Source organism: Saimiri boliviensis, chromosome 11 (genome assembly GCF_048565385.1).
Source record: "Saimiri boliviensis isolate mSaiBol1 chromosome 11, mSaiBol1.pri, whole genome shotgun sequence".
Lineage (NCBI taxonomy): Eukaryota > Metazoa > Chordata > Mammalia > Primates > Cebidae > Saimiri > Saimiri boliviensis.
The window spans coordinates 55,087,610-55,107,263 of NC_133459.1; the positions used below are offsets into that span (position 1 = coordinate 55,087,610).

At 35.3% G+C, this 19,654-nt stretch overlaps 1 protein-coding gene across 2 annotated transcripts in view; it reads left to right on the forward strand.

Moving 5' to 3' along the window:
* The window catches only part of PRKAA2 (protein kinase AMP-activated catalytic subunit alpha 2), a 71,273-nt gene that overhangs the window by 43,075 nt on the left and 8,544 nt on the right, over positions 1–19,654 (forward strand). For both annotated transcript variants that reach the window (XM_039473639.2, XM_074380882.1), the window contains exons 3-8: positions 4,580–4,673; positions 5,549–5,693; positions 6,928–7,015; positions 9,060–9,284; positions 16,954–17,458; positions 19,050–19,176. In XM_039473639.2, the coding sequence (XP_039329573.1) occupies positions 4,580–4,673; positions 5,549–5,693; positions 6,928–7,015; positions 9,060–9,284; positions 16,954–17,458; positions 19,050–19,176 (1,184 nt within the window). The remainder of the gene's footprint in view (positions 1–4,579; positions 4,674–5,548; positions 5,694–6,927; positions 7,016–9,059; positions 9,285–16,953; positions 17,459–19,049; positions 19,177–19,654) is intronic.

The following is a 19,654-nucleotide window of genomic DNA, read 5'->3' on the forward strand; positions in this document are numbered from 1 at the left end:
CAGTGAGGGGATACACACACGTATGTACATATATAAATGGTTTAAAAGAGGTAGGAAGGAAAGGATAAACAGGACATTCAGGATGACAGCTACATTGGGTGAGAAGCAGATTTTCTCCTTGACATGTACTGATGGGATGGGGAATACAGATCCCTGTATGAATTAGATGGAGCTGTTGTCAAGGTCTTGGCCTTTTGTCTGAGTGATGGGTTTGTCTGTATTACCTTATTAAAAATAGTAATTAAATAAAAGGATATTCATGGACTACTGAAGACAAGTATCATGAACCAAGGATGATTGCTACATTTCTATGTAACTGAGTTCTAACTAAAGAAAAATCTTATGTGTATGTAGATACATAAATAATATAAAATCTTAATAGATTTGACCACCACAAAGGTGTACTCATGAATGTTGATTTTTGGCTAACTTTAGAAAGATTTCTGTTTTTGTTTTTGTTTTTAAATTTTTATATACTGTTTTATGTGGATATTGCCTAAAAATGCATATTACTTGGTCAACTGGAAAATGCTTAGGACTTCTCTGGATAATTAATTTTTTTTTACCAATTATAAATGCTGTTTCTGAAAAATTTTTAAAGCACATTAGTTTACTTCTCTGCTGTACTAAGAAGATAATACTGACACGTATGAGTGATACATGATTGAATTTCCTATAATACTTCAATATACTTGTAGTTTAGAAAGCACAAGAGATTTGACTTACTCAGGCCAGTCTTAGAACGTAATCTTGGAATTTGCCTTTTCCACTAAATCCTTAATGTGAAACTGTCTTCTTCAGACTTCTTTCTTCTGAAATTTGTTTCCCTTTGTCCCCACCCCATTCTGGTTAGGAATAGAGACAGGGAAATTTTATTGGTTGAAGTTATGCTGTAATTTTGGTATGACTTTTCAGTTTCAGATTACTCTGGTTTTGGCTCCAAGCACTCACATTATTTAAAAGTGCTAACTTATACATTTACTGAAATACCTACTTTGTTATAGGTAATTTGCTAAATACAAATTCATTAATCAAATTATTGTAATAATAAAGACATACAATTACAAACTGAAGTGCGTATTTTGAAGCTCAGGAAAACGGATCTGTGAGTGCAAAAAGGCACCTCACCTGGACTTAGGAAGTGACTTTTAAGCTGAGATCTAATCAGCGCTCGGGTCATAGTATAGGATTCAGGTCAGTGAAAACAGCTTATACAAAGGAGTTGTAGCAGGAGGAGGTACAGCATGACTAACATTGAAAAAAGTAGTTTGACTCGGTGTTGTGACTCAAAGGTAAGACCAAACAGAGATGGCAAGGGCCTGATGTTTTCAGGACCTAAGAGCAATGGGAAACCTCTGAAAATTCTAAATTGGGAGGCTACTGGAGATCATATTTATATTTGAAGAGACTCTTTATTTAATGTCTGTCTTTCTGGCATAACTGTAAACTCCACAAGTAAAGGCACCTGCGTTTGATTTCACCAAGTACAATACAAGTAGGTACTCAATAAATGTTGTATCACCATATAATAGCTCAGTGTCTGGCAGACAGTAAGTGCTTAGTAATATTGTGGTTTTCAATGCTCTAGACTGGCCTTTAGTGTGAGACAGTGGCTGCTAAGGATTTAGAGGTCTCATAAAATAATTCCTTCCAAGAATATCGATTGAAGACCCGTGATATACTCAGAAATGACACCCAAATTTATTTATTAGAATGTTATCACTTTTCTTTTGTGCCCCATCTAGGATGTACAGAGCACAGAAATGATAGAGAATTGTTACTAAATCAAAGCAGCCTACAGTGAGGTGTGATAGCAGATGCATCTGCCCTACACTATTCAGTTTACATGATCACTTTGATGCCTGTAAAGATAGCTTTTATAAAACTCTGAAAGCTTATACACACACACACACACACACACACACACACACACACACACAATTTTTTCTAGAGCTCTCAGTATAATTACCTTCCCAAAGTTCATTTGAAATAGTCTAAATTTTTCTTTAGTTATATTCATTTATTTTATATAAATTAGGATACCTTGCCATGTTTCTTCCCAAAGACTAATGATTGCTATTAAAAATATTTCTTCTGGATGGGTGCAGTGGCTCACGCCTGTAATCTCAGCACTTTGGGAGGCTGAGGCAGGTGGATCACGAGGTGAGGAGTTCAAGACCACCCTGGCCAACGTGGTGAAACCCTGTCTCTACTAAAGATACAATACAAAAAATTAGCCAGGGTGTGGTGTTGTGTGCCTTTAATCTCAGCTACTCGGGAGGTTGAGGCAAGAGAATTACTTGAACCTGGGAGGCAGAGGTTGCAGTGAGCCGAAGTTGCACCGTTGCACTCCAGCCTGGGTGACAGGGCAAAACTCCATCTCAAAAAAAAGAAAAAAGAATATATATTTTCATTCTGAAAATTTATAATTATTTTCAATATTATAGCTCTAATACTTTGCTTTTTTCATGCATTTAATTTATACATGGTATGTGCTCTTTTAAAATATATAGTTATATTACCAACTTTCCGGCCAATTTCTTCCTCCTCTTTATTGGGAAGTAGTAACCAGGCCCATGAACTAGCACATACTAGCATCTGTGCACATTAATAAAAGGTGCCCCATCTGGGTGGACAAATTACCAAAAGGTTCTGCTGTGTCTGACACATCCTATGTCATGACACACAACTTGAAGGAGAGCATCAGCTCCTATTTGTGCCTTCTGCTGGGGCCCTTTAAGCCATGCAAAAATGACACAGCTATATAATTAGTGGCCCTAAGTAGTAACTAATTATAAATTAGATACTGCTCATAATCAACCAGATGATAGATAAACCTTTATAGACAAGCAACTTATTTCAAAAAGTAGAATAATTTTTCATTTATATAAATATCTAATGCAACCTTAAGTTAAAACATTAATATTATAGGTTGGGTACAGTGGCTCATGCCTGTAATCCCAGAACTTTGGGAGGCCGAGGCAGGCAGATCACTTGAGGTCAGGAGTTTGAGACCAGCCTGGCCAACATGGCGAAACCCCGTCTCTACTAAAAATATAAAAATTAGCCGGGCATGGTGGTCCATGCCTGTAATCCGAGCTACTTGGAAGGTTGAGACAGAAAAATCGCTTGAACCCAGGAGGTGGAGGTTGCTGTGAGCCGAGAACTTGCCACTGTACTCCAGCCTGGGTGGCAGGGCGAGACTTTGTCTCAAAATTAAATAAAAATTAATATTATATTTAATTTTAAAGTCTTCAAAACTTGGTTTGGTAAAATTGTGTGTAGGGGTATAAGTTGTAGTTTTTGGGAAAATATTTTATTTTACCAAATAAAGCTACATTTTAAAATTATTTTTTAATGTGCCCAGCTTTGGGTACCTAGAAACACACAGACACACACACACACACACACACACACACACACAGAGTTAATTTTTCATGATAGAAATTACCATTTACAAAAGTAAAGCGGTGAGACCCCATGTATGTTTTATTAGCTTTAACAATAGTCAATTCATTGTTTTATCTGCTTCCCCCCCATTTCCCCTACACCACATTATTTTGAAGTAAATCTCAACATTATCTTTTTAATCTGTAAACATTTCAGTATCTACTCTAGAAAATACTTTTTAAATTCTAAATAACATAAACATAGTGTCATTATCACATCTTAATTAAAATAATTAACAACATTATCCACCACCTAATCAGCATGTAGACTTTCTTGATTATTTCATAAATGGTTTTTAAAGTTGGTTTGAATAAGAATCAAAATAAGTCTATATAGTATAATTTGTCAAATTGTCTCTTGAGTTACTTTTAACATATAGTTTATCCTTTCCCTTTTTTTCTTGCATTTTATTTGTTGAAGAAATGGTCATTTTTCACTTTTTGGATTTTGCTGAATATATCTCTGTAGTATCATTTTCCATGTCCAGGAAAAAATATATATGATATATATATGTTTTACAGAAATGAGGTCTTGCTATGTTGCCCAGGCTAGTAAAATACTGATTTTAGAGGATATGTTCCACTTAACTGCCAACATGATGCCTATGCTTTTCAAAATTTGTTCCAGGAAATCATGTTGAAGATCACTTATTTTCTTTTCTTAGCACTTTATATATGTGCTGTTTTAGTTTTACTGTCAATTCCCCAAAATGTTGCCCTGACCTCAAGTGATCCTCCCACCTCGGCCTTCCAAAGTGCTGGGATTAAAGGGATGAGCCACCATGTCTGGCCCAAGTATATTTTCTACTTATCTTTAAATATATAATACCTCATCTTCTTTGCCTGTAAACAAATTTTGTTTAAATGGAAAAATTAATGCTTAACTTAGTTGTTGAGAGGGAAAGATTTCAAAAATTAGTAAACCTGAAAGGGAGAATCTGAAGGAATGGCTATGAGCCTCAAGAAATAGAATAATTTTGTAATGCTCCATGTTTATAGCTCTGTGATTATTTTGAAAACATAAGTCGTCTTAAAGTATTATAAAACATTGAAATATAAAAGAGTAGAAATGCCCTGTTGATTTTGGTCAAAGTAACATATTTTGTTAACTTTTTTTATTAACCGAAAAGATACCAGGTGATCAGCACTCCAACAGATTTTTTTATGGTAATGGAATATGTGTCTGGAGGTGAATTATTTGACTACATCTGTAAGCATGGACGGGTGAGTAACATACCATCTAGTACACTAAACTTCTAAACTAATAAGGCGCAAAGTATTGGGAAATAGCACACTGCAAAGATATTGTCAAGGTTGAAGTTGTTTCTATAATAATGCTCAAGTAAAGATATACAGTGTTAGACAAAATTTCTTGTATACCTTTTGAAATACTGATTTTAGAAAACATGTTCCACTTAATTGCCAACATGATGCTAATGCATTTCAAAATCTGTTCCATAAAATCATGTTGAGGATCAGTTATTTCCTTTCCTTTGACATATGTTCTGTTTTAGTTTGTTTTACTGTCAATTCCCCAAAACATTGTGCATAATGATATTAATTGAAATTTAAATATTACTGCTTAGCAACAACAACAAAAAAAACTCATCTATTGACATGTTGAGCTTTGACAAGCTTTTGGTTGGATGTTTTGTCTGATTTGTTGAGAATTCCAACATCATTCTAGCTTGCTTAATTTTATTTAGCCTTATGAAATTAAAATTCTTGTTAAATAGCTGTCCCTATTATTATTTTATTATTATTATTATTATTATTATTATTGAGACAAAACCTGACTCTGTTACCCAGGCTGGAGTGCAGTGGCGTGATCTAGGCTCACTGCAACCTCCACCTCCCAGGTATAAGCAGTTCTGTCTCAGCCTCCCCAGTAGCTGGGACTATAGGCACATGCCACCATGCCCGGCTGAATTTTATATTTTTAGTAGTGATGGGATTTCACCACATAGGTCAGACTGGTCTCAAATTTCTGACCTCAGGTAATTCACCTGCCTCAGCCTCCCAGAACGTTGCGGTTACAGGCCTGAGCCGCCTCGCCCAGCCCCAGATATTCTTAATGCAATTTCTTTTATGCTTGATAGGTTGAAGAGATGGAAGCCAGGCGGCTCTTTCAGCAGATTCTGTCTGCTGTGGATTACTGTCATAGGCATATGGTTGTTCACCGAGACCTGAAACCAGAGAATGTCCTGTTGGATGCACATATGAATGCCAAGATAGCTGATTTTGGTATGTAACTCCAAGGTTGTTTAGGAATGTGCTAGCTACCTTTTAAAGCATGTCAGTAACAACTTATAGAACTAAGAACTTTCCATTTCAAACATGTGCATCCTGTACCATGTAAAGGGATTCGTTGAAATCTCCTTTGCAGCTTTTTCTGTTCATTTAAAAACACTTTAAAAATGCGGATACCTCTAGAGAAGTTAGAAGGCTGTCATTAAGATAAATTCATTCAATCTGCATTTTCTCCTAAGAAAATGATGCATAACTGTTTTGTTTTGTTTTGTTTTTGAAGAGAAGGGAGGAATCCCAAACTTCTTTGGAAAGTCTCATGAAAGTGTGGGCAATTTCCCTGATGAATGCATATAAACAGAGGTACCTGAAAGTTTGCATGTAGTTTTGGAAAAACACCCTTCTGAATTGATCCACAAAGAAGTCCTTAGGGTAACATAACTTAATTAGAGCATAGTTTTTGTCAGGAGTAAAAGTACATAAAATGTGATTTTTATACTCCAAACACTTTCTGGGATAAACATACCTTAAAAGGATGCCTTAATAGGGTATTTGAGAAAAAGATTAGGAAGTGAGAGATTAAAAAGGTAGACAGGTGCCGGCTAGTGTTGCCTATTGTGATCTTTACCTTGTCTTTAATCTAAAAACTAGGAAACTGCTTTTTCTATTTCTCTTCCTTCTCTAAATCATGAAATTCATTTAGTGTTATCACTCAACTAGATTTTTGGTTCAATAGATTATATTTTCTATGTTGAATTAAATATTTCTAAATTAAAAACTTTTGGAACATAATCTCTTTATGAGTTGGAGCCCATCTGGTTTCTAATTATAGAATTTAAAGAGGCTTTTGAAAGCATACAACAAAAAAGTAGTAGTTTCTGTTTTATTCTTTCAACTATGGAAATAGATAAATAATATTTTGATGTTTTCATGTTTGGGAAAGTTAATGTGCTTCAGAATAACCTCATTTGTGAAGGGAATCAACATTTTTATTTAGAAAGAAAATTTAGTTTCACTCATACGTGTGATGTTCTTTAGCTTTTTTGTTATAGTGTAAGCACTCTGAGACAATCTCTTTCAGTCAAATGCTTTCCACTGCCTTTTGTAAAAAATAAAATAACTAATAAACGATGCATGGAGGATTAAAGATTTGAAATTTTGTTCATGTTTATATCACTTTATTTACTTTTTAAAAAATCTAGCACCAGATAAACATCACTTTTATTTTTAGGATTATCTAATATGATGTCAGATGGTGAATTTCTGAGAACTAGTTGTGGATCTCCAAATTATGCGGCACCTGAAGTCATCTCGGGCAGGTAATAATCAGTGAAGCATAAACTTTTTGTAATCTTGTGTTCATTCTGATAACATTTAATTATATTCTCTTTGGAAGGTAAGATTTTAACATGGTAGAACTGGTTGTTCATTTATTTTTCAATTGTTGAAGGGATAATGGTTATATTAAAAAATTTTAAACATTTCATTTAGATGTCATCATGAATATACCTATGAAGTTTTCCCCATTAGAAAAATAACTGAAGTAGATCCCGATTTAACATCTCTTTTATTTTAGAAAAGTATAGATAAGAAAGTAAGAATTTGCAAAATATAAGCTAGTGTCATTATTTATTTATTAGATACAGTTCTTTAACTTGCATATTTTTCAAAGTGTATACACCATTGTTTTATGTTTTGTCTTTGGAAGAATGAGACTTTGGGGGACAATATTGTTTCATAAAATTAAACTACACAAATAGAGATTGTGTAATTACTCATATAACTGATTCATTGGTGCATTATAAAAATGTTTATACAGATTGCAATGGTAAACTCAAGTCTTTCTACAGTGATCAATGTGTGATTTTTAAAAGTTAACAGAATCCTATGAGTGAAAATATGGTAAAAGTATTATTGCAAATAGCAGATACAGTATTATCTTAGTCCATTTGGGCTGCTGTAAGAAAAATATAATAACGTTGATGGCTTTTAAACAACAGAAATTTATTTGTCACAGTTCTGAAGGCCGTGAAGTCCAAGATCAAGGTGCCAGCAGATTTGGTATCTGGGTGAGGGTCTGCTTTTGATAGACTACTGTATGCTCACTGTAACTTCACATGGTGGAGGGGAGGGGGGATCTCTCTGGGGTTGCTCTTACAAGAACACTAATCCCATTCATGAGAACTCTGCGCTAGTGACCTAATCATACCTCTAAAGTTCCCACCTCCTAATACTATCTCCTTGGGGGTTAGGATTTCAACACTTGAATTTGGGGAGGCTGTAAGCATTCAGTTCATTGCAAAGAGTTTGAACAATACAGCAAATGATGTAAACAATTGCCATTTTTATGTAAACATTATATCCTTTTTATTGGAATAGAGATTTACTTTGTTAGAGATTTATTTTGTTACCTCAAACCCAGGTTTGAGTTTGATAATATGCTGTCATGGGAATTGTAATGCTGTAAGAGGAAAAAAAGGAATAACACTATAAGCATAGGTTATCTGGATCAAAGCTAATTTTAGTCATATGAGCTAGGAAGTGCTGAGAGTGAAAGTGCTAAATATGCAGGATAATGTGATACAGGATAAATACTGTCTACATAGTACTAATATAGTACTTCAATGTTTAAAAAAAATTTTTTTTTTTTTTTTGGAGACGGCATCTTTCTCACCCAGGCTAGAGTGCAGTGACACAATCTTATCTCACTGTACCGCCTCCTGGGCTCAGGTGATCCTCCCACCTCAGCCTCCTAAGTAGCTGGAACTACAAGTGTTCACCACCATCCCTGGCTACATTTTGTATTTTAAGTAAGAATAGGATTTCACCGTGTTGCCCAGGCTGGCCTCAAACTCCTATTCTCAAGCAATCCACCCACCTCAGCCTCCCAAAGTGCTAGAATTACAGGTGTGAGCTACAGTGACTGGCCTTAAATATTCTTTAAAGGTGTGCCAGGGCTAAAAATTCTATTATATGTATATTTTCTTGTAATAGTTCTTTAAGAAAAAGATTTAACCTATACACTATAGTATTTTTTCAAGTTTATGGTCATCTACTTTTGTTTCCCTCAAAAATCAACCACAGAAAGTGTTTCATTTTTTAATTAGTATGTTTTCAGTTAAATGAATTCGTGACAAATAAAAATACCCTATTCACTTGGCAGACTTGAATAGTAATTGGCTAGCCTAATTATTCTCTTTGAGGAGCAACCGTTGAATATTGGGGAGTGGCCATGGACTTCAGTAAAGACCTTGGAAATAAATATGTACTGAAGGTAGACTACCTATATATAGAAGTAGGATACATGTAGAGAGAAATACTGATACTTGCATTTTAGGTTTGTGCTGTCATCTTTTTTCTTAGATTGTATGCGGGTCCTGAAGTTGATATCTGGAGCTGTGGTGTTATCTTGTATGCTCTTCTTTGTGGCACCCTCCCATTTGATGATGAACATGTACCTACGTTATTTAAGAAGATCCGAGGTGGTGTCTTTTATATCCCAGAATATCTCAATCGTTCTGTTGCCACTCTCCTGATGCATATGCTTCAGGTTGACCCACTGAAACGAGCAACTATCAAAGACATAAGGTGATTCTTATTTTTGTTTCTGTTACGTATATTTTCTCATAAGAATAGTAATGATGTTAATTGCATGATTCTCCTAAAGTCTCATTTCCTGCCCTCGCCACCTCACCCCTAGCCAATGAAGAGAAGGGGAAGTACCAGTGCTTCAGCCATATTGAACTTGTCCTTGTTTCTTAAACCTAACATAGATTTTATGTCTTCATATCTTTGTTTATATTATTCTCTTTGCCTTGATCCCTTTTCTGTTTTCTTTTTTGACCTGATAGACTTCCATTCATTCATTAACATTCCACAGGTGCTTTTATTTCTATTTTGTCAACATTTTGTTCATGCTTTTCTTATTTAATTCACATCCTGTATCTAGTTGTTTCTCAGTGTGTCTTTTTTTCTTTCTTAAATTATGATATTAGGGTAAAGAGTGTGTCTTATTCATCTTTACTTATATAATGCTAAAAGGCCTGGAAATATGGTATGTTTAGAAAGTGTCTGAAAAAATTTCAAATGGAGAAATAGAGTGAGATTTATGTATTTTACATATGGTTAAAAACGTAGAGCATAAAATGTTTTGCTAAGTTTTTGATTTCAATAGCTGCTACTAGGCTTACTGTGAAGGCGCTTGTATCACGTGAGAAACTTTGGAAAGTGCCATTGCTAATGCACCTATGAATATGACCTTTGTATATCACATACCTTTGTATAGTAGCAAGATGATTCCTTGCATTCTGCTTATCTTATCAAGGCATGTTTCTTAGAAGTTTTTTGTTCTTACCTAAGATTTCATCCATGTTTGTTTACAAACACATTCTTTTGACATCTTTTCAGAACTCTTCCTCTTCTCTTCATTAGCCAGCAAAGACTTTTTTTTTTTTTTTTTTTTTTTTGAGGCAGGGTCTCTGTCACCCAGCCTGGAGTGCAGTGGTGTGATCACAGCTCACTGTAGCCTCAACCTTCCAGGCTGAGATGAACCTCCCATTTCAGCCTCCTGAGTAGCTGAGACTATAGGTGAAAGCCACCACACCCAACTAATTATTTTTTGTATTTTTAGTAGAAATGGAGTTTTGCCATGTTTCCCAGACTGGTCTTTAACTCCTGGGCTCAAGCGATCCACCCATCTTGCCCTCCCAAGGTGCTGGAATTACTGCACCCAGTCCCAGAAAAGACTCTTTTGAGACCTCTGATCTTTGGAATTTCTTTCTTTTCTTTTTTTTTTTGAGATGGAGTCTTGCACTGTTGCCTGGGCTGGAGTGCAATGGCACAGTCTTGGCTCACTGCAGCCTCCACCTCCTGGGTTCAAGCAATTCTTCTGCCTCAGCCTCCTGAGTAGCTGGGATTATAAGCACCCACCACCACAACCAGCTAATTTTTTGTATTTTTAGTAGACACAGGGTTTCACTGTGTTGGCCAGGCTGGTATCAAACTCCTAACCTTGTGATCTGCCTGCCTTAGCCTCCCAAAGTGCTGGGATTACAGGCGTGAATCACAGTGCCCAGCCAACCTTTGGAATATTTAAATGATGGCTGAGGTAGCTGTTTATGTGACTGCTGCTGATTTCTTGCAAGCAAGGACTGATGATTCCTTTTGCATTTATGTATCATTTCCTTTTCCCAGCCTTTCTTCAGTGTTCCAAACCTCATGTGCAAAAATATAAAAGTGTAAATTAGCCATCAGATTTAATTATAAAAATGAACTTAGGAGGAAATAAAGCCCTTTGTGTTTATAGTTCTTTAGCATATATTGTTCTCTTAATTGACTATTTTTTAAGAAAATTAGACATGCTGATGTATTTGCAGCTGCTTGTATCAGCATATACATTTAGAATAGTAATAGGTTGGGTGCAGTGGCTCACCTCTGTAATCCCAACACTTTGCAAGGCTGAGATGGGAGGATCACTTGAGCCCAGGAGTTCAAGACAAGCCTGGTTAACATAGTGAGAGCCCATCTATATTAAAAAAAATTTTTTTGCCAGCTTGGTGGCTTACACCTTTAATCCCAGCACTTTGGGAGGTCGAAGTGGGCAAATCATGGGGTCAAGAGATCGAGACTATCCTGGCTAACATAGTGAAACCCCTTCTCTAGCAAAAGTACAAAAAGTTGGCCAGGTGTGGTGGCACAGGCCTGTAGTCCCAGCTAGTCAGGAGGCTGAGGCAGTAGAATCGCTTGAACCCTGGAGATGGAGGTTGCAGTGAGCCAAGACTGTGCCATTGCACTCTAGCCTGGGTGACAGAGACAGACTCTGTCTCAAAAAAACAAACAAAAAATTATTTTAAAAGTCAGGTGGTAATAACACTGATTTGTTACTTTAAAACAGATGTTTGTATATTTATAGACTAAGAAAAATGTCATATGTTTACTGGTAAAAGTTAATTTGCACATAGGTAGATGGCATGAAACTATCATTCATCTCTGTACTTTAATATGATAACTTGAATCTATAGTTTTCATCTCTTTCTACTTATCTATATTCAGTTTTTTAATGTTTTGGGATTCTTTTTATTTTTTAATTTTTTTATTTTTTTAAGAGCTGGGGTCTTGCAATGTTTAGCAGGTCTTGAACTCCCAGCCTCAAGCAGTTTTCCCATCTTGCCCTCCCAAAGTGCTAGGATTACAGACATGAGCCACCACACCTGGCCAATGTTGGGAATTTTTGATTTGATAAAATAGAGTTCAGTAAGGAAAATAGTTACTAATTATTGAAAAATTACAAAATAGCAAGCATTTTGCTATATGGCTTGACTATGTTATTGCATTGATTTTTCATAGGTAGCTATAAATCATTTTACAAACCATGAAATTGAATCCCAGAAGGGTTATGTCATGATTTATGTATCTGTTTGCCCCTATTAAATTATAAATTACTTTAAATTAGGGACCAATTATTAATTCATAGCAAAATGCACAAAGTCTAGCACATATTAAATGTTGAGTAAATCTGTGTTTGTTGAAAATTGCACAGCTAATTAGGAGCATAACTGGGGCTCAACTTGGAACTTAAACTGAATTCAAAACCTGTGCTATTTCCACAATTTCAAATTGTATCAATTCTATGACATCTGTTCTTCTGTTAATCTATCATTTTATTTACATCTTATGCTACTATATACTTACTGTCTTAATATTATTTTGTACATCTATTATTTTCTTGTAAGATAGCCATTGGAGGTTGGAAAATATATCTCTATATTTATTTGCTTATTTAACCATTTTTGCTTTAATTCATTCAATCAATATTTCACATCTGCTCTGTGCAAGGTCTTGTGCTAGGTGCTGGGAATATAGTGGTAAACAAGATAGATATTGTCCTCACAGAAAACACATCTTTGTGTCCCCTAGGTACCTTAACTTAGTAATAGTATTAATGTTATTATAGTTAAAATGAGAGGTCTGAAGTTCAACTGAGCACGAATCCCAGTGCTTCTGTTTCTTAGCTATGTGCACTTTAGTTACTTCCCACATACATTAGAATTTGGGGGAAGGCAGTCGTAGATTGAACCATGTCAAAGTGCCATTTAAGTAGTCTAAAAATGAATATCAGAAAATGCAAATATTCAACTTGATATAATTGAAGCTTTTAGAACAATGTCTAGAACATAGTGTTAGCTATTAACCTTTTAGCTGTACTTAAAGAAATTTGGGCATATCATGGGGTTTCTAAAATTTGATAGTCTTTATAATCTAACCTTAAATCATATATCAATTTCACATTTCAGCTAGTAGTGATAGAAATACATAATTTCTGATGCCTGTATAATAGCCCATGTGAAGTGAATTGCTTTTGTCTCAGATGAACTTCCATAAACATTCTAGTCACTGATCACTTTGTAGAGTTAGTTCAGAAACTGACTCCTGAAAATAAAAAGCTTTTAAAATTGGTAGTTGTTATAAGAAATTATGGTCATTTGACTAAATTAATGACTTAGAAATCAAAATTTAGATGTTTCCTTATTTTTTAAAATTAATTTTAAAAATATAATTCACATATTATAAATTTATCCCATTAGAGTGTATAATTCACTGGCTTTTAGTATATTCACAATGTTTCACAATCTTTACAGCCATCTAATTCCAGAACCTTTTTATCATCCCTGAAAGAAACTATACACAGTAATAGTCACTCCCCATTTCCCCTTCCTCCCTAGCAACCACTAATCTACTTTCTGTCTTTATGCCTGTTCTGGACATTACATATAAATGGACTCAAACTGTATGTGGCCTTTTGTATCTGGCTTCTGTCATTTAGCATAATGTTTTTAAAGTACTTTCCTACTGTAGATGTATTAGTACTTCATATTTTTTTGCTTGAAAAATATTCCACTGTATGAATATACTACATTTTGTTCATTAGTTGATGAAGATTGATTTTTTTCCAATTTGTGGCTTTTATGACTACTGTTGCCCTGAACATTTACACACAGAATTTATATGGTTATGCTTTTATTTCTCTTGGGTATATACCTAGAGTTTATAATTGTCATATGTTGTTGTTGCTGCTCCTGTTTGTTTGGTGATTTCCTGATCTGATTCTGCAAAATCTGTATTCTTTTCTTTTATATGGCTACCGAAATCTCTCTTTGGTTAGCTTAATGATCAGCTATTGATTATACAAAAATTTTCTTAAATACCCTGATCTAGTAAGTTTCCCATCCTTTGCTGATGGGCTCTGTGTGCATGTTGGGGTATATCCTCAGTGCTCCGACAGGCAGTTTGTAACTCTGCCTTAGCCTTCATTTCCTGCTTGTGCAGAGCCTCAAAATCCACCAGTGAAGACAAATTAGGGCCCTTTCAGTTTTTCCTCAGGCAAACACACAACCCTGCATTTGTTTCTGGCCTTTCTGAGTCCCAGAAATACATCAGAACTTTCCAAAGACCTCTCTGGAACTTGTGTTTCCTAATTTTTCCTTTTAAGTGTCTTGGTCAGCTTTTCATTTACCCAACTTTCACTGCTGCTTCAGGTATGTTAGGATGTTAGACAGTTGCCATTGATTTTTTTTTTTTTTTTTAAACAAATGCCCTGGGGAGAAGGCTGTTTGTGAGAGTAAGCTCTGAGTCAGGTCATGTAAAAACCAGGCTTGTGAGTGGGAGGTTTCCAGAGAACTGCTAGGTAAGTAAAATAATGACAGTTCTCTCATGGCATTCTGTCAGACAGAACTCTCTCTGACAGTTCTCTCAGTTTGGGGCAGCTATATACTATTCTGCTCCTCTGTTTTCCCCACCCCAATGCCCCAGTGGTTGTTAAGCTCCTGGTTTTCTCAGTTCTGTGATTATGAGGCTGTTGGTTTTCAAGGCTGCCATGGAACTGGACAAAGGGAAATGGACACAGGACAACTTAAAAAGCCACGAATATCACCTTTCTTACTGAAATTCATCCATTTTTCTTGAATAGACAGTCTTCAGATTGTTGCAAGCCTTTAGTTCATTTCCAGGGTTCTGAAAAAGTTGACTTTGACTCTTTTTGCTGGTATTTTGCTTTATGAAATAATAGATTTTTCCAGTTTATTTTGAAAGTGTTTAACTTCTCTATTTGTCATTTTTAAAATATTAGACAAGTAACATAATTTTTTTGTCTTTTGTTGCTTCTTTTGTATCTGGGTGTGGTGGTGCACACTTGTAATCCCATGTACTTGGGAGGTTGAGGCAGGAGAATCACTTGAACCTGGGGGGCAGGCGGAGGTTGCAGTGAGCCGAGATCACAGCACTGCACTCCAGCCTGGGCAGCAGAGTGAAACTCTCTCTCAAAAAAACCAAAAAAATTAGAAAAGATCTATCTCAGTTATTTTTATTGCTAAACATTAATAGGTGCTTAATATTATTATATAGCAAATAAACACATGAATGAATTTTTGTGTTCATACTTTGTCTATTCATATATTTATTCAGCATTTATTGAGCATTTACTCTATACTAGGTAGTGGGGTAGAGCTAAATAAGGTGTGGTCACTATTTCAAGAAGCTCTCAGTTAGTGGGCAAGATTAAGAAAAAAATCAATAACTATAAGAATGTGTTGTGATAGAAAAATCTAGTAGCTGTAGAAGTTTTATCTTTGTACATATCCTCAGGGTCTGACACACCATCATTTCTCACTTGGACTATTGCAACTAGCATCATCATCATCATCATCATCATCATCATCATCATCATCATCATTTTTATCTTTTCAGTTCAGTTTTTATACCACAAACAAAATGATCTTTACAGAATGATAATTAGGTTATGTTACCCCATCTCTTTAAAATCCTTCAATGATTTTCATCAACCCCCAGTTCAAATTATGAGATTTCCTTTTTATAGCGTCCAATTCTTAGAAGTATCTGATATCATATAGCACTCCATCTCAACTCATTCTGCTTTCATGATGTTGAGCTCATTCCAGTTCCTAGAGCACAGCACAACTCTTTTTTGTCTCATGGTTTTTGCACATAATGTTTCTTTTGCTGGGAATATCTGTTCCCCAACTATTTGCATAGCTGACTTCTGATCATTCTATTGTCTGCTTAAATATTACTCAGAGTGGCTTCCCTGATCACCCACTTCTCATTCTAAATTAAACATTCTCATTTTACTCTATGCAATTTCTCCTGCAATATTTATCTCAGGATTTGCTTATTTGTAACTGTATTTCTATGTATATTTGTTTAATCTCTATTCAGCTAAAATATAATCTTTGTGAGGAAGAGTGTTTCTTTTTGTCCATGGTATTTCCTCAGTAAATATTTATAAATAAATTAGTCAGTGAGTAGAAGACATTCAGTCAAAATTTGACTTATCTTCATTTTCATTTGCACTTATCTTAGGGGAAGCCCAGTTCTACCAGGTAGCAATAATCTTGAAGAATTAGTTTGTGTTAGATGAAAAGGGTTTGGCATTCTAGGATAACAATAGTAACATCAAGCACAAAGCCCCAGAAGTATGAGAAAATATGGCTTAGGAAAGCAGTTCTCAAACTTTTTGATTTTAGAATCCTATAACTCTGAAAAATTACTGAGGACCTCAAGAGGGATTTATTTTAATGTAGGTTATATTTATAAATATTTACTATATTACAATTAAAACTGAGAAATTAAGAGAACATTTAATTCATTAAAAAATAACTATAAAGCCACTATGTTAAATAATACATCTTTCATGAAAAATAACCATACCTTCCCAAACAAAAAAAAATTGTGAGACGAGACATTATTTTATATCAAAGACAGCTAGGTTCTCATACCTTCTTCATTCAATCTGTTGCATTATTTCATATAAGTTGAAGTATATAAAGAAGATATGATCTCAGATAAGTGGTTGGAAAAGAAAAACATATTTATTATTATTAACACCAACTTTATCATTAAGTATTGGGAAGCTGTTAAACTCATACAAATAATACAAAATTTTAGTTTTGCTTGAAAGCTTGAATTTTGTCATTGGCAAAAAATATTGCTGGTTGTTTTCCTTAAAGTGATGGGCTTGCTTTTTTCATTTTTGAGAGAATTTCAGCCAAATGCTCAAGTCTTTTTAACCATAGTTCTTCAAGGATAGTGGGTAATTAATTTGCTCAGTGTCACATAGCTAGTAAGTGGCAGAGCTAGGTCTAGAGACCAGATCTTTTGATTCTATTATGTTGTATTGCCCAATGTCTAAATTATTTGGACTTGCCAAAGCATGTCTTACAATAGTGTATTGTGTTTTTCCTAGAGAGCATGAATGGTTTAAACAAGATTTGCCCAGTTACTTATTTCCTGAAGACCCTTCCTATGATGCTAATGTCATTGATGATGAGGCTGTGAAAGAAGTGTGTGAAAAATTTGAGTGTACAGAATCAGAAGTAATGAACAGTTTATATAGTGGTGACCCTCAAGACCAGCTTGCAGTGGCTTATCATCTTATCATTGACAATCGGAGAATAATGAACCAAGCCAGTGAGTTCTACCTCGCCTCTAGTCCTCCATCTGGTTCTTTTATGGATGATAGTGCCATGCATATTCCTCCAGGCCTGAAACCTCATCCAGAAAGGATGCCACCTCTTATAGCAGACAGCCCCAAAGCAAGATGTCCATTGGATGCACTGAATACAACTAAGCCCAAATCGTTAGCTGTGAAAAAAGCCAAGTGGCATCTTGGAATCCGAAGTCAGAGCAAACCATATGACATTATGGCTGAAGTTTACCGAGCTATGAAGCAACTGGATTTTGAATGGAAGGTAGGAAATTATAATGTATTAGGATCATTTGTAGAAGCCATTTTTCTATATGATAAGCTGCTCTGAACTGCTGAGTTGAGTACTAAGCACAGTTTTTTTCTAGTAATATACCATGCACATTAAAAACAAACAAAAAATAATCTCTATAAGGATAAAAACCAGTTGATACCAGAAACCAACATATTTCGAATTATAGAATAGTGTTCTTGGTCAAGAAAAAAAGTAATCTTCTAGAAATCATCTGAGAAAATAGCTTACTGGTTTCAGCATGCATCATAGCGATGGAAAATCATGAGTGGCTTCAAAGATAGTTTGTTTTTACTTCCTCCTTTTTTAGGGAGGTTTTTTTCTTTTTTAGGGGACAGAGGCAGGTGGCTGTAATAGCTACTAGTCAATACAAATTATACCATCACACATATTTATTCAGTCAATAAACACTTTAAGTTGTGATATTCTGTCTTCTTTGGCTAGTGCTTTTAATGCTTATAGTACATTTTCCTTACTCTCGGCCCACAGTTTTGCTTTTCTTAAAAATTAGTGCTCGATTTCATTCTAGTTCTGTTTGAATATGTGTGTGGGGAGGAACATTTTTCCATTTCACATATGCCTTTCACTCTTGTTTTCTTGAGGATTATAAAGGAAGAAGAAAAATGTTCCAACTTACCATGTAAATATAGATTTGACATGTTCAAATAAATTAATCATTTTCATTTTATTAATTGTACATGAATATTTTCTTAAAATTATATAAAAAACGGATCTCTTTGTTTTGAAGCAGTCTTTAGTTAATTTAAAAAGAGATGTTAACATCTTTGAAATTCTGTACTGAAACATTTTTGAAACTAGTATCACAGATGTTTTGAAAATCCAGAATATTCGATGCAGTGGTTTTTTTTTCGTTTTATTTATTTATTTATTTTTTTGAGACAGAGTCTCACTCTGTCACCCAGGCTGGAGTGCAGTGGCGCCATCTTGACTCACTGCAACCCAGGGTAAAGTGATTCTCCCACCTCAGCCTCCCTAGTAGCTGGGACTAGAGGCGCCCGCCACCACATTTGGCTGATTTTTTTTTCTTCTTATGTTTTTGTAGAGACAGAGTTTCACCAAGTTGCCTAGGCTGGTCTCAAGCTCCTGGGCTCAGGCAATCTACCCACCTTGGCCTTCCAAAGTGCTGGGATTACAGGCATCAGCCACTGTGCTTGGTTCTCTTTGTTCTTTCTGCTCCATAATCATCTATGAACATGTTTAAGCAGAGACTGGGCAACCAAATTATATTCAATATTTTAGAGTTGATGTGTATCTAGAGTGAAGGCTAGACTTCATGTAATCTGTGGGTTCTCTTTGTTTCCTTTATATTTCTCTTTTTTTTTTCAGTACCCCAAATTTATTCAAGTAGTTTTTCCTTTAAATCTTAATTGCCATATGGTACTACTAGTGGGGGTTAAATAAATGCTAAATTACCAGTAATATAAAAAATTATTCAGATATTCCTTTCCTACCTCACACATACTAATTGCTTGTTTTGCCATTTTTTGCAATGAAAAGGGAGATATTTTTTAGTTTATTATTTTTAAATGATTTTTCACTTTAGGTAGTGAATGCATACCATCTTCGTGTAAGAAGAAAAAATCCAGTGACTGGCAATTATGTGAAAATGAGCTTACAACTTTACCTGGTTGATAACAGGAGCTATCTTTTGGACTTTAAAAGCATTGATGGTAAGGAAGCTATGCATGCATGAGCTCTGAGAAGATAAAATTTGGCACTAGTTGACCAGATGTTAAAATCGTCTCGAAGACATCCGGTGGGTAGGTCCTGCACTGGTTTTTAAGTAATCTAGACTTAACCAAAATGTAAGTGACATGAAAAGGATGGAAGACATGTTGAATACCCCTTACCTGGAATCTTTGCACAAGAAGTATGTCCATGGCATAAAAGAATCATTTGAAGTGTTGGCCGAGGAGCACAAGTAAGGAACAACAGAGAGGCAGGCTTTACCTTTTAAATGAACTGACTTGTCAGGGCTTCGTCAGGTTTCTCCATTCATGTTTTATTAGTTAGTATTGTAATGTCTAAACTTTCCCTTTCATCACCTTTCCTCATCCTGGGTGGCCAGGGTGACGAAATAGGTCTCTATTGGGATTTAGGTTGGAAATAGGTACCCATGGCAATCAAGGAGCCAAAGGCGTCAGGGAA